The sequence below is a fragment of the Chiloscyllium punctatum genome, chromosome 8 (genome assembly GCF_047496795.1).
Source record: "Chiloscyllium punctatum isolate Juve2018m chromosome 8, sChiPun1.3, whole genome shotgun sequence".
Lineage (NCBI taxonomy): Eukaryota > Metazoa > Chordata > Chondrichthyes > Orectolobiformes > Hemiscylliidae > Chiloscyllium > Chiloscyllium punctatum.
In genome coordinates, this window is record NC_092746.1 from 93,124,364 (window position 1) to 93,138,934 (window position 14,571).

The following is a 14,571-nucleotide window of genomic DNA, read 5'->3' on the forward strand; positions in this document are numbered from 1 at the left end:
TGGCTTTTCTTTCAAAGGGAATGAAGTATAAAAAAAGGAAGGTCTTGCTAAAACTTTACATGGCACTGATCCCCTTATCTAAGGAAAGATAATAGTAACATTGAAGGCAGTCTAGAGAAGCTTCATTAAATTTATTCTAGGTATGGATGGATTTTCTTATCTGGAGAAGTTGAGTATTTTGAGCTTGTACTCATTGGTCTTTAGGAGACTAACAGGACATCTGATTGAATCATAAAAGATTCTAAGAGAGCTTGACAGAGTAAACACTGAGGGGCTCCCTTGTGGAAGAGTCTACAACCAGAGGGCATAATCTCAGATAAGGAGTCACCTATTTAAGACAGATGAGTTTTTTTATTCTCTCTCAGCAGATAGCGATTCTGAGGACTTCTTTATCACAGCTGGCTGTTGAGGCTGAGTCAAGGTTGAGACAGACAGATTCTTAATCAGCAATGGAATCAAAAATTATACGAAAAGGCAAGAAAGTGGAGTTGAGGATCATCAGATCAACCATGATCTCATTGAATGGTTGAGTAGACTAAATAGGCCGAATAGCTACTTCTGCTCCTGTGCCTTGTGGATTTAAGATAATTGGCAAATATAGAAATAGCTACAAGAGAAAAAACATTTTTGTTTCACATCACCTAAAAATGGTGAGGTAAGTTCAAGCAAAAAATTAAATTATTATCTGAAACAGAAATGTGTGCTGGCTAATTAAGTGAAATAAACAATGCATAGCTAATTATAATTTTTAATTCATAAATTGTTGTTTACTGAAAAAGTGTTTTAGAAGTTTCAAATTTTAAAATATTAGAATTCAGTAAACATACAGGAAATCCAAAGCTATCAAAATGAATTACTCGGTTCACTGATGAACTTCCATGCTTTATTACAGGGAAGTGAGCAGAAGACATTTGAAGAAAAACATGCATTTTCTTGCAGTGTGTTAAACAGTTTTGGCAAGACTTTTTAAAGGAGGTCCTTTGTTTTATTTGGTACCTGACCCAGTGAGACTGTTATTAAGAGAAAGGTAGAAATAGTTAAATTGCATGTACTCATTAGATACACCAAAAAAGTCTGTAGTATTTTATCACTGAAACATTTATAGCAAAAATAACAGGGTCTCTTTCATGCACACTCAGAAATACAACATATTGCTAACATGGCCTCATGGAAACTATGGTACTTTAAGTTTCCTTACCTTTTATATAACCTTTGTCTCGGACAGCTTGGAGTGTTGGTCTGCGTGTCAGGAACTTCTTCAATTTTGTTTTTGTCTTTTTTTGATCTGCATTATCTATGCTACTAGATTTTACTGCTGTAAACAAAAACAAATTAAAACTTCAATTGCAAAGTCAATAACATTACAAAATATTCATATCACATTTAAGAGATGGATGTAAAATTTTAAATGTTCCTTCTCGGAGGATGATGTTGCATGACACTACCATTGACAACTTTGGCGGAAGTTGCTATCAATAGTACACATGTATTAGTTAGAAAGTGAAAATTGAAAGGTTGGAAGACAAGGGACAGCAGGAGTCCAAGATGCTAACTAAAGGTAACCACATGACCTTAAAAGGAGGTAATGCTACCTACCTACCGCCTTTCCGCCACCTACAAACGGATCCTGCCAGAGATAGGAGTGGTGCAGGAAAAGCACAGCAGGTCAGGCAGCATCTGAGGAGCAGGAAAATCAGGATGAAGGGCTTTTGCCCGAAACGTCGATTTTCCTGCTCCTCTGATGCTGCCTGCCCTGCTGTGCATTTCCAGCACCACTCTAAACTAAACTCTGGTTTCTAGCATCTGCCATCCTCACTTTTGCCCACCAGAGATATATTTCCTTCCCCACCCCATCCGCTTTCTGTAAAGACTGTTTCCTCCACGACTACCTCGTCAGGTTCACGCCACCAACAATCCACAGTTACTACTTTAGCTGATTAGATTATTTATCAGCCAATTGGTTATTAAATGAGTTTAGGCAAATATAACTGGGATTGTAGCGTCCCATGACAGGGTGGTTAAGAAGGTGTTTAGCAAGCTTGCCTTCATTGCTCAGACCTTTAAGTAGAGGAGCTGGGATATCATGTTGAGGCTGTACAGAATGTTGGTAAGGCCTCTTCTGGAGTACTATGAGCAGTTCTGCTATAGGGAGGACATTATTAAATTGGAGAGGGTTGAGAAAATTATAAAAATAGGCTGAGATTTTTTCAAAGTGTAGGAGGTTGAGGGGTGACCTTATAGAAATTTAGAAAAAATGAGGGACAGATAGTATTAATGGCAGGTGCCTTTTCCCTAGGGTACAGGATTTCAAGACTAGGGGCCATATTTTTGAGGTGAGAGGAGAAAGATTTAAAAAAGACATCTGGGGAAATTGTTTTTAATATACAGTGGTTTGTGGGTAGAACAAACTGGTGAATGCAAGTACATTTGCAATGTATTTAACCAAATGTCTTTTAAACATGAGTAGGAAAGATTTGAAGTGATATGGGCCAACCGTAGGCAAATGGACCTAGTTTAGTTTGGGAACATGGTTGGCAGGGACATGTTGGACCGAAGGGTCTGTTTCCATACTCTATGACTACAATGTGTGGGAATGTTTGGAATGCACTGCAGTCTGGACAACCATAATTGCAGTAAAGGCTTGTGGTTTGAACAACTTCAACTTAAGGGCGTTGAAGTGGAATTTGAGTTGCAGGGAATTTTGAGCTTCAGGGAGGGTGAAACGTACTGGGTCACTTTAGTCACATCACTTAAGAACAGTAGAATCTTAAGAGTACGTCAATATTTGATGCAGGAGGATGTGACAAGTCATGTATGGGACCTGGCAAGTTGTAATGGAGGAGCCGCAATCTCTGACTGTGACAGATACAAAATACAAGGAGCAGAACAGTCGATGTTTTGGGCGTAAGCCCTTCATCAGGAACGGGGCAGAGGTCAGGTAGGGTGGGTGGGGGTCTGAAAGATAAGTACGAGGATGTGGTGGGGAAGATAGCTGAGAAGGCGATAAGTAGATGCAGGTGGGTGGTGATAGTGATAGGTTAGAGGGGAACATGGAGCAGATAGGTGGGAAGGAAGATGGACAGGATGGACAGTGCTGAGTTGGAGGGTTGGATTTGGGATGCGGCGGGGGGAGGGAAGATAAGGAAACTGGTGAAGTCGACATTGATGCCGTGTGGTTGAAGGGTCCCAAGGCAGAAGATAAGGCATTCTTCCTCGTGGTGTCTGGTGGCTTAGATTTGTGGAGGCGGTGGCTCAGGACTTGCATGTCCTTGGCGGAGTGGAGGTAGGGATTTGAAGTCGTTGGCCACAGGGCAGCAGGTTGTTTGGTGCATGTGTCCCAGAGATGCTCCCTAAAACGTTCCGCAAATTGGTGTCCTGTCTCCCCAATACAGAGGAGATCACATCGAGAGCAACCGACCACAGTAGGTGAGGTGTTTGGATGTGCAGGAAAATCTCTGCCGGATGGGAAAAGATCCTTTGGGGTCTTGGACGGAGGGGAGGGGAAAGTGTGGGTGCAGGTTTTACACCTTTTATAGTATTAGGGAAGGTGTTGAGAGTGGAGGGTGGGTACGTGGGGGGCATGGACCTAACGAGGGAGTTACGTAGAGAACAATTTCTCTAGAACGCAGATAGGGGTGGAGAGGGAAATATATCTCTTGGTGGTAGGGTCTGATTGTAGGTGGCAGAAATGGCAGAGGATAATGCGCTGTATCCAGAGATTAGTGAGGTAGAAGGTGAGGACCCGGGGTGTTCTATCCTAGTTGCAGTTGGGGCTCAAGGATAGAGGTGCGGGAAGTGGAGGAGATGCGCTGGAGGGCATTGATCACCCAGGCCGGCAAACTTCAGTCCTCGAAATAGGAGGCCACCTGGGATGTTCTGGAGTGGAACTGCTCCTCTGAGGAGCAGATACAGTGGAGATGGAGGTAAGGACATGATTGCAGTTGTAGAATAAATTAGTATTGGCAGGGGTGGATCTAATTGAACCAACAACATAGGTAGTACTTGGAATATCATTCCAAGTAAAGAGTTTGAATTAAACCACAGAACATCAATGGTAATCATCTTTGGAATTGAAGCCCCACTTCAGATGGTGTAGTGTCAAACAGATTAGGCAATTAAATAATTGGCTCAAAGAGTGGTGTGGGGAAAAGAGTGTTTCAATGTATGGGTCACTGGCATCAGTAAGCAGGAAAGAGAGCTGTTTATTGGAAGGGAGAGGGGAGGGAGGGAGTGCGTGGAGAAGATGATTGAAAGTGACTGAGTGAAAATCAGATTTAGAAATCTAAAAAGAAGAGTCAAAGTAACAAAACAGCAGCAATGCATGCTTCTTATTTTTAAAAAAAGTTGGACAAAAAGATCGGGCTTAACAGTAATTGTGCACAGAGAGTAAGGTGTACAGTAGCAGTAAGGAATGAAAACAGTTCTTAAGTTAAAAACATTTTAATTACACGCAGAAAATATTTTTTATTATTTGCATATATTGTGTGAGATGTTTGATAATAAATAACATACAAGATTATGCAAAATAATACTCTCAATCTCAAGAGTAGTAATGCTGTCAATATGTGAAGGATAGTTGCTATTATCCTCTGTAGGACAATGATTTTTTGTGATGTTGAGTTGCCAGTGTTGGACTGAGGTGGACAAAGTCAGAAGTTATGCAACACTAGGCAATAGTCCAACAGTTTTATTTGAAATCACATAAGCTTTTGAAGCACTGCACCTGACGAAGGAGCCAAGCTCCAAAAGCTCATGTGATTTCAAATAAACCTGTTGGACTATCGCCTAGTGTTGTGGGACTAATGAATTTTTGTACATAGGTATGTGCTTTACTTCTCTCCCCCATGAAAATATAAATGCATATCTCTTACAAGCACCCAACTACAAGTGAAATCAATCTTGCATAGTAATACAGGGAAAAAAAGGAAGTGTTGACCCTTAATAAAGCTTTTCTTTATCACAGTCATCACAGAAATTAAATCACAACAGGCCAATGTACCTTTAATAACAGAAAACAGATGTGGACTCTTACTTCAGTTAACACATTTTACACGTGGGACATGATGAACATTAATTTACAAACTCACTATCAAAAGTCTAATCACGTTTAAATGGAGCAGTGTTGTATGGGTAATTAGTTGATTACTCTTGCATATAAGATATCTTCGCTACTAATGAAACTATTCACTATTCTTGCAAATACAGACGCACAATCCTTTATCCGAAGCACTTGTGACTAGCTGGTTTTCAGAATTCAGAAGTTTTTGAATTTTGGAATAAGTAACAGTTCAACTATGAAATTTTTAAAAATCTTACCAAACTGCAGCTTCACAGCGAATAGTACGGGCCCTGAGACAAAATTGAGGCCTGCCAGTGCTGGGCCATGCCTACCCAAGTCACATCTGAGTGACATGCATCGAGTGGGTGTGGAGTTGGTTTAACTGCTTGCATGTCAAACAATCTTGTTAATGAGATTAAAAACTTCATGAAAAAAACCTTCGGATTTTGGAGATTTTCAGATTTTGGATAAAGGGCTGTCTACCTGTACTTCATAAAAAATGGAGAAAAATTTCATACAAATATATTTGTTGTTAATATTGCATAATTGGGATTTCAACACTAATTATTGCAAAGATTGTTCTTGTAGGAAGAACAGTAAGCTAGAATCAATCCCACCTTCATTTTGTGGAGCGAAACCATAATATCGAGTCTGCTTTTATGAAATTATTGTGTTTTATAACTTACGCCGTGATTTCTTTAAATCTTTATTAGTTTTATCCTTATCATGTTTTTCAATTCCTGGGGACTCTGGCATATCATCTTCAGCAGCTTCATCAGATTCCACCATCTGCAATGAAATTGGCTGTCGGTTGCAGATCAGTTTTTATGCATGGTTAACAGTTTATTGGCAAATCCGTAAAAATAACAGAAATTATTACTGTGCACAACAAAAGACACAAAGTAAAATGTTCAATCTGACTATGTACCTGACTACCAATTGTTTCCTCAAGAGCTTTATACCACTCATTGATGAGATGGTCATTGTCCAACTGAATCAATATCTCTGTTCCTTGACGTGTTTTAAGCTGGAAAAGAGCAAGTTCTTTTCATAAAAGAAACGTACAAGTTCACATTAATACTTACAGTTCTTTTATCACTTATAACATTAATTTAATACAGTTCTTGGACTACCTTGTACTCTCCTGTTCTATAGATGGAGCCTCATTATTTTAGTATAAATGTCCAACAATCTGTTAATCCTGATAAAATTCAATCATATCATTGTCATTGCTACCTAGATGCACCTTCAATGTGAGATAATTGACTAATCCTACCATACAATACCAGGTTTGGAAAGCCTGCTCTCTGGTCAGCTCTAGAATGTTCTATTCCGACAAACTATCCCAAAACAATTTCATGAACTATCTAGATTATTTTTGCCCAGCTACTTTTCCAGTTTTTACACAGATTAAAATCCCCTCTGATTATTCCTATACCTTTTTGACAAGCTCCCATTATGTTCTCATTCCACCTGTGTCTGTTTTCTCTTGATTGGCTTTCTTCAAGACTAGGAGCCTTTAAATGAACTTTGATTAACTTTGTCTTATATTTACTTGTTGTAACTTATGATTTACCACAACTTCTATCATTAATAATAGGTGCCATGGTAGGGTGACTGAGAACACTTTTGATTGTATTTTTCTTGTAAAAATACCTATGACAATAAATTCTAAATTCTAATATTAATACCAATCCCACAAATGACTTTGGGCCTTTATCATTTTTCATTTCTACTCAAACGTTTTGTACAACCTGCTTTCCTGATCTTAAGTCTCTCCTTGATTGTGAAAACCATGATTAATTAACAGGGCCACCCCTCATTTTCCTGACTTCCTGTTCTTCCCAAATGTCCTGTACACTCAATATTGCAGCTGTACAGGACACTGGTTAGGCCACTGTTGGAATATTGTGTGCAATTCTGGTCTCCTTCCTATCAGAAAGAAGTTGTGAAACTTGAAAGTGTTCAGAAAAGATTTAGAAGGCTGTTGCCAGAGTTGGAGGATTTGAGCTACAGGGAGACGCTGAACAGGCTGGGGCTGTTTTCCCTGGAGCGTCGGAGGCTGAGGGGTGACCTTATAGAGGTTTACAAAATTATGAGGGGCATGGATAGGATAAATAGACAAAGTTGGGAGTCCAGAACTACAGGGCATAGGTTTAGGGTGAGAGGGGAAAGATATAAGAGAGGCCTAAGGGGCAACTTTTTCACACAAAGGGTGGTACGTGTATGGAATGAGCTGCCAGAGGAAGTGGTGGAGGCTGGTACAATTGCAACATTTAAAAGGCATTTGGATGGATATATGAATTGGAAGAGTTTGGAGGGATATGGGATGGGTGCTGGCAGGTGGGACTAAATTGGATTGGGATATCTGGTCTGCATGGATGGGTTGGACCGAAGGGTCTGTTTCCATGCTGTACATTTCTATGACTCTATCTTGCATGGGTTGGAACATTTTAGTTATGAAGAGAAGCTGGATAAGCTTGGGTGGTTTTCTTTTAAGTAGAAAAAGCTGAGAGGTGAGGGCATGATTGAGGTGTATAAGATTATGAGGCACAGGGTTAGAAAGCAGCTGTACCCATTAGTTGAAGGCTCAATAATGAAGGGCATAAGTCTAAGGTGAAGGGCAGGAGATTTAGAGGATATTTGAGGAAAACATTCTTCACTTAGAGGATGGTGGAATCCAGAATGCACTGACTGGGAGGGTAATAGAGGCAGGAACCATCACAACTTTTAAAAAGTATATGGATGAGCATTTAAAATGTCATAACTTTCAAAGGTATGAGCCAAACGCTGGAAAGTGGGGTTCGTATAGATGGATCGATGCAGGCTTCATGAACCTCTTCTGTGCTGTATGACCATAATTACATTCCTTGATGCAATCTAGTTCAGAACTTAACTGTGTCTTGTATAGTCTTTACAGTCAGAGTATGTTTACATTAGGGAACATTCAACGCAACATGAATCCCTGATGAAGGGCTTATGCCTGAAATGACAATTTTCCTGCTCCTTAGATGCTGCCTGATCTGCTGTGCTTTTTGACAACTTGAATACAATAAAGATGGCAGAGCAGGTGATCTGTTGTGACTGCAGGATGTGAGAGCTCCTGGAATCTAGATTAGATTACTTACAGTGTGGAAACAAGCCCTTCGGCCCAACAGGTCCACACCGACCTTCTGAAGTGCAACCCACCCAGACCCATTCCCCTACATTTACCCCTTCACCGTAAACGTACCATGGTGCCATGGGCAGTGAGCTCATTCACAATGCAGCCTTCGTTCTCAACTAAACATCCTGGATTCCCATAGCTATGTTACCGCCTTACATCTTCTCATCCCTGATCAAAGACCAAATCAGAAGAACCTATCCCAAGGAATATCCCGGAATAAAATATCCATGTCTCTTTTCCCTTCTCTGAATCATTGCAGTGTCTGCAACCCCACCCTCCACCTCAAAATCTGAGGCTAGGTTCCTTGAGCTACAAATACTACAGATATGTTTGCCCTAGATCAAACTAGATGGGTGGCACGGTAGCACAGTGGTTAGCATTGCTGTCTCACAGCGCCAGAAATCCGGGTTCAATTCCTGCCTCAGGCAACTGTGCGTGGAGTTTGCACATTCTCCCAGTGTCTGTGTGGGTTTCCTCCGGGTGCTCTGGTTTCCTCCCCCTGTCCAAAAATGTGCAGGTCAGGTGAATTGCTAAATTACCAGTAGTGTTAGATGAAGGGGTAAATGTAGGGGAATGGGTCTGGGTGGGTTGCTCTTCAGAGGGTCCGTGTGGACCCGTTGGGTCGAAGGGCTTGTTTCCACACTAAATAATCTAATCTAGATTCCAGGAGCTCTCACATCCTGCAGTCACAACAGATCACCTGCTCTGCCATCTTTATTGTATTCAAGTTGTCAAAAAGCATAGTACTGGAAAAGCACAGCAGGTCAGGCAGCATCTAAGGAGCAGGAAAATTGTCATTTCAGGCATAAGCCCTTCATCAGGGATTCATGTTGCGTTGAATGTTCCCTAATGTAAACATACTCTGACTGTAAAGACTATACAAGACACAGTTAAGTTCTGAACTAGAATGCATCAAGCTCTAACTTAAAAACACTATGGGGAAAAAAAATAGTGTTATTAAACCTTCATCTCTTTTTACTAAAGAGCGACATAATCCAAATGTCTTGCAGAACTAAAGACCAAGTTAATCTCATGTTGTCCTTTTGGCAGACTTCACAATTCAGATTTCAATCATCTGGCCACTTTCCTGTCCATGATAACCAGGGTTTCAAATTCTCCTTTTATGTAAGCACAACAAAATAATACATATCACAATGTTTCAAATTAAAGAGAACATTTGAATCTTGTGCCATTGCTAGGAAAAATTGCTCAGAGAAAACATAATTAGTTAATTCAATGTATAATGAAACAAAATGTTGTTAACTCTGCAGAATGGAGTACTCAGTCACACTTGTCTCAACCAGCCAATTTGCCTTAATGTTTCTACTTTTATGAAGGTAAATTGTCATAGCCCTTTCTGTGTTAAATGGATTTGAGTCAATACCATTACTTGATTTGGAAAACAAATGATGCTGCCTCCCAAGATATTTCTCAAAACTACGAACTCATATGTTTACTAGCATTTTGAATTTTACTGGAAAATATGCTTCAACTGACAAATTTGAATGATGACCAGAAATGCAATTAGAACTTAGAACAGTACAGCGTAAGGACATATTTTTCAGCCCACCATGTCTGCGTCAACCATGACACCATTCTGAACTGATCCCATCTGTCTGTATGCAGTCTGTAACACTCTTTCCTGCTTGTTCAGGTGTCTTGTCTAAATGCCTCTTAAATATTGCTTTGGTATCTGCATCTAATACCTCTCCTGGCAACGAGTTCCAGGTAATTACCAGCCTCTTTCACACAACTTTAAACTTACTCCCTTCACTTTAAACCTATGCCCCCTACTATTTGAGATTTTCACTCTGAGAAAAAGACTCCGATGATCCACCTTATCCATGCCTCTCATACGTTTATATACTTCACCCCTCAGCCTCCAACATTCTAGTGAAAATAAGTTTGTCCAATCTCTCCCTATAAACAACACACTCCAATCCAGGTAACATCTTGGTAAACATCCCTTGCACTCTTCCAAAGCCCCTACACCCTTCTTACAGTGGTGTCCTTGTCAACGTTTATATTCAATGCCCTGACCAATGAAGGCAAGCACATTATACATCTTCTTTACCACCTTATCCCTCTTGAGTTGTCACTTTCAGGGATCTAAAATTTGTAGTATCAATTAGTAAGCTACATTTACTCAACTCTATTCATTCTGAAATGAGCATCCTATTTTGCACTGGTGTGTAACATCTTAATTGATCTTGAGTCATCAGTTTCTCCAAATAAGACTGCCACTTTTTAGTCAAGGTTCCAAATCTACTGGGAACAGAAACTGACACTGCTCAGTCATTTCATTGAAGACTATACAACATTGAAAAGATACACTAAATCCAGGACAAATTGCTGACTAAATGTCAAAACCCTACAAAGAGCTAGATTACAGTCATACTGGACTTCAAAAGGTAATTCTCCGCCTCTCTCTCTCTCTCTCCCCACAGATGCTGCCAGACATGCTAAATTCCTCCAGGACTTTCTGTTTGCCATTCTAATTTCCACCATTCACAGTTTTTTTTCTTTTATACAGCTGCATAATTATTCGTTAAGTATCAGAAACTTAAACTGATTACGGAGGTGAATGATCAGGGTAATATTGCAAAACATCTAATAACAATTTTAAAAAATCCTTGATTGTTATCATAACCAGGAGGTATTGATTTAAAGGACTAGTGAGTAACAATGTGGTGACAAAGTGCCAACCAATAGGTGGACTACATGCTTAGAACATAGAATATAGAAAATTGTGGTTATAAATTAAAATATTTACCTCAATTACATTTTTCTTGCTGGATTTGTCTTTTGAAGCCCATTCTATTGTAGCTCCCTTTAGATCCACAGTGAACTCTGGTTTGGATTGGTTGCCACCAAATTTCTAAAATTTCAAAAACTGAAATTGTTAACATTCACTTGGATTTTAAAAAAACCAAAACATGTATCCATTTCTGTTTTCATCAATCTGGTCCCCTCCCTTTCGGAAGTCATTGACCTCTTAATAAGGCAGCATTTTCTGGGCGCTGGTCATTCTTAAGTATGTTCTCAAGGGTTAGCCCTTATAATCTAACATCTGTGTGGCATCAAGTTGAATGCAATCTGTCCTCATTAGCATGCAAACTTCAAGCATTCATTTCTAGATATTATCTCTAGTCAAAACGGCATAACTAGGGGCATGGAATTGTGCAAAGACGATAAAATAATGGTCATTAATGCGAGAAAATGGTCTTTACATTGAGCATATTTCACCTGTTTCCCAGGTTCCACCAATGTACACTGAAACCATATTTGTGATAGTTATTATAAGAATTTAATGGAATTCTAATGGCATAATTTACACCCATAGTCTCTGTTTTATTCTGCCCTAGTAAAAACAAAATTTCTTAAAATTACTAACTACCTGTATCTAACTTTTAATTGCATTAAAACTTAATTTTCATTGGATACTTCAAAATGCAAAGAGACCTATGATTGTAAACTCTCAAATATGTGTGCTTAACTATAAATCACAAATGACTGTTCAATTACATATTGCTATATTATACTTTTCAAAATAATTTCAACCTCCACATATAATAAGGACTGTTTTTGTCTCAAGGGAGTCACCAGAGTCACTGTGAGGGAGGTGACATTGGTGAATGTGAATGGTAGGATTGATTCTAGCTTTTGAAACAAAATAGTAGACTAAAATTCCCTTGACATAGGTTTACATCTTGTGTTGCTGATAAGTTCAGCATTTGTTACCCATCCCTAACTGCCCTCAAGGTGGTGGTGTTGAGCTTTCTTCTTCAGCCATTATAGCCCACCTGTCGACTCTTCAGCGACTTTTCTTTAGCAGTTTATTTGGCAGTAAGTGGATTGCTACGTTATTTCTGAGGGGAATTTTGCTGTGGATATGAAGTCACGTGTAGACAAGCAAGGACTGCAGCTTTCTTTCCCCAAAGGCAATAAAGAACTAGAGTTTTATACACAATAGATGATTATTGCATGGTCATTTCCCAGGAAATCTCCCAGGAAGGACAGAAGGTAAATTATGGAAGGGAAGATTTATTTATTAACATAATTTATGAATTATTTTAATAACCCAGAGACTGTTCAAAGTTCACTCTAACTTCACCTTCACCAATTTAACTTTTGCAAGTTAATCTGGGCATGACAGCATTGGTTGGAGTGACTACTGGACTGTCTTTGTAGAATCAAAGACCCATTTTCACACTGAGAACATTTTTTACTATGTTTTGTAGCATTGCCACCACACTATAGATTAGTAGTGCATTTTACAGCCCAAAGTTGGGACATCCATCAAACTATCAGCAGCAACAAAATTATACACTACCATGCTGCATATTGCATAATCCAGCATCATCTAGTCCTTTTGACTTTTACCATCTAGGAAGTGGGCAACAACTGCAGTGAAATACCATCACCTCCAAGCCACACACTATCATGACTTGGAATTACAATGATATTGCTCACTGTTACTAGATTAAAATCCTAAAACTCCCTTCCTAACAACACTATGGATTCTACTTCCATTACATGGACTGCAGCAGTTCAAGGAGAAGGCTCACCACTGTTCTCGTATGGGCAATTAGCGACAAGCAATGAATGCTGGTCCAACCTGTAATGGCCACATTTGTGAACGAATAAATATTTGAGAAGTTTACTTTCTTATCCCCACCAAGCCAAATGTAGTAACCTCACTCAAAAGAGGGCTGCTAAATGAAAGCAGCACCAAATTTAGCTGAAAATGAGATGCCACTGTGATGAAATTACCACAGAAGAAATGTGCTAAATTGTGAAAGCAATATGCCATGGGCAGAATTAAGGTGATTTCATAACTAAAAGCTTGCAAACATTACCACATCCAGTTATGGTGGTGCTGGACAATTAAGCAACTAATGAAAAGAGGTGACTGCATGAATATTCCCATCCTCAATGACTGTGGAGACTCGAATCTGAGTCCAAAAAAAAAGCTTGATATGTATGCAACCCTCTTCAGCCAGGAATGCTGAATTAAAGATCTTTTTCAACTTCCTCCTGACGAACTCACTATTCAGCCAATTTGATTAATTCTATGTGACAACAAGAAACAGTCAATAACACTGAATACAGTTATAGTGTATACCCTTCAACAACTTCCAGGCTATAGTGCTATAGTTGTGCACTCCTCAGTTGGCTAAATGTTTCAGTACAGGTAACCCTGGCATCCATTCAACAATATAGGAAACTATGTAATTATATTCTATCCACAAAAGGGAAGACAAATCTAATTGCCATCTTATTAGTCTGCTTAATCGCCAGCAGATTGATGCAAGTAATAGCCACACCATCATCAAACTGCACTTAATCACCAATAATCTGCACAGCAAATCTCATTTTAGAATCCACCAAGACCATTCAGCTTCCAATTTCATTACAGCCTTGGTTCAACCATGCAAATTCTATGTTCCTGAGATGAGGCAAAATCGACTGTCCAAGAACACTTAACAGTATGTGCCAAAACCCACAACCTACGCCAGGTAGAAGGACATCATCATCAAGTTCTCCTCGAAGTGTCCTCCAAATCAGAAAACGACGTAAACCAAAACAGCAAAAATGATAAGGATTTGGTGATACTTTTATCCTTTCAATGACAATTGTTAAGTTGATTAAAGAAAGAACAATTACCTTCTATATTCCTACAATGTTGTTCTCAGCATGTTCTAATGATACTGTGTAAAGCATCAATTCAGTTCCTTATTTTCTTACAAGTTTTACTAGGTCATACATAGTTTTAAGCTGATTATTAGAATAAGTATAGTGGGACAGTATGACAATTCCAAAAATGGAAACCAAACTACCATGGCAAAGACGAGGTAGAAATTTTCATGGTTGAATACCATAATTGAATAACTTCAGCTTGATCTTGATGAGAACTCCAAGTTCTACGGTGGTGAAGGGTGCATCAACAGAATTAACACTAATCTATCTTTACAAGACTATATCCTAATACAGAACAGGACTACTGGCAGCCACATGCATTCCTGTAAAAAAAAGAGTAATATGGCCATTTGCTTATTTAGTGTGTAAGAAGACAACAAATAAATTTCATTACAACACAATGAAACAGTTATTTGTAGTAAGCTCTAAGTGATGTTAAAAGGTCTAATAATTTAATGCATTTTTTAAAAATTGCAAAATTGAAAAGTGCAGCAAAGATATCCACAAACCGCTTAAACTTACCAGAAACATGCAAGAAGCAAACGAAGCAGACATGAAATTTTCTAGTGAAGCACACCCAAAATTACTGTAGACCATGAAATGCTGATGAAATGTGATTATACGTTTTAACTATGTCAAGGTGCAT

General features: G+C 39.1%; 1 protein-coding gene across 10 annotated transcripts in view; it reads right to left on the reverse strand.

The window, feature by feature from the left end:
- The window catches only part of arhgap12b (Rho GTPase activating protein 12b), a 196,597-nt gene that overhangs the window by 19,168 nt on the left and 162,858 nt on the right, over positions 1-14,571 (reverse strand). For all 10 annotated transcript variants that reach the window (XM_072576100.1, XM_072576099.1, XM_072576097.1 and 7 more), the window contains 4 exons: positions 10,999-11,103; positions 5,988-6,086; positions 5,746-5,848; positions 1,199-1,315 (listed from right to left, as the gene is read on the reverse strand). In XM_072576100.1, the coding sequence (XP_072432201.1) occupies positions 1,199-1,315; positions 5,746-5,848; positions 5,988-6,086; positions 10,999-11,103 (424 nt within the window). The remainder of the gene's footprint in view (positions 1-1,198; positions 1,316-5,745; positions 5,849-5,987; positions 6,087-10,998; positions 11,104-14,571) is intronic.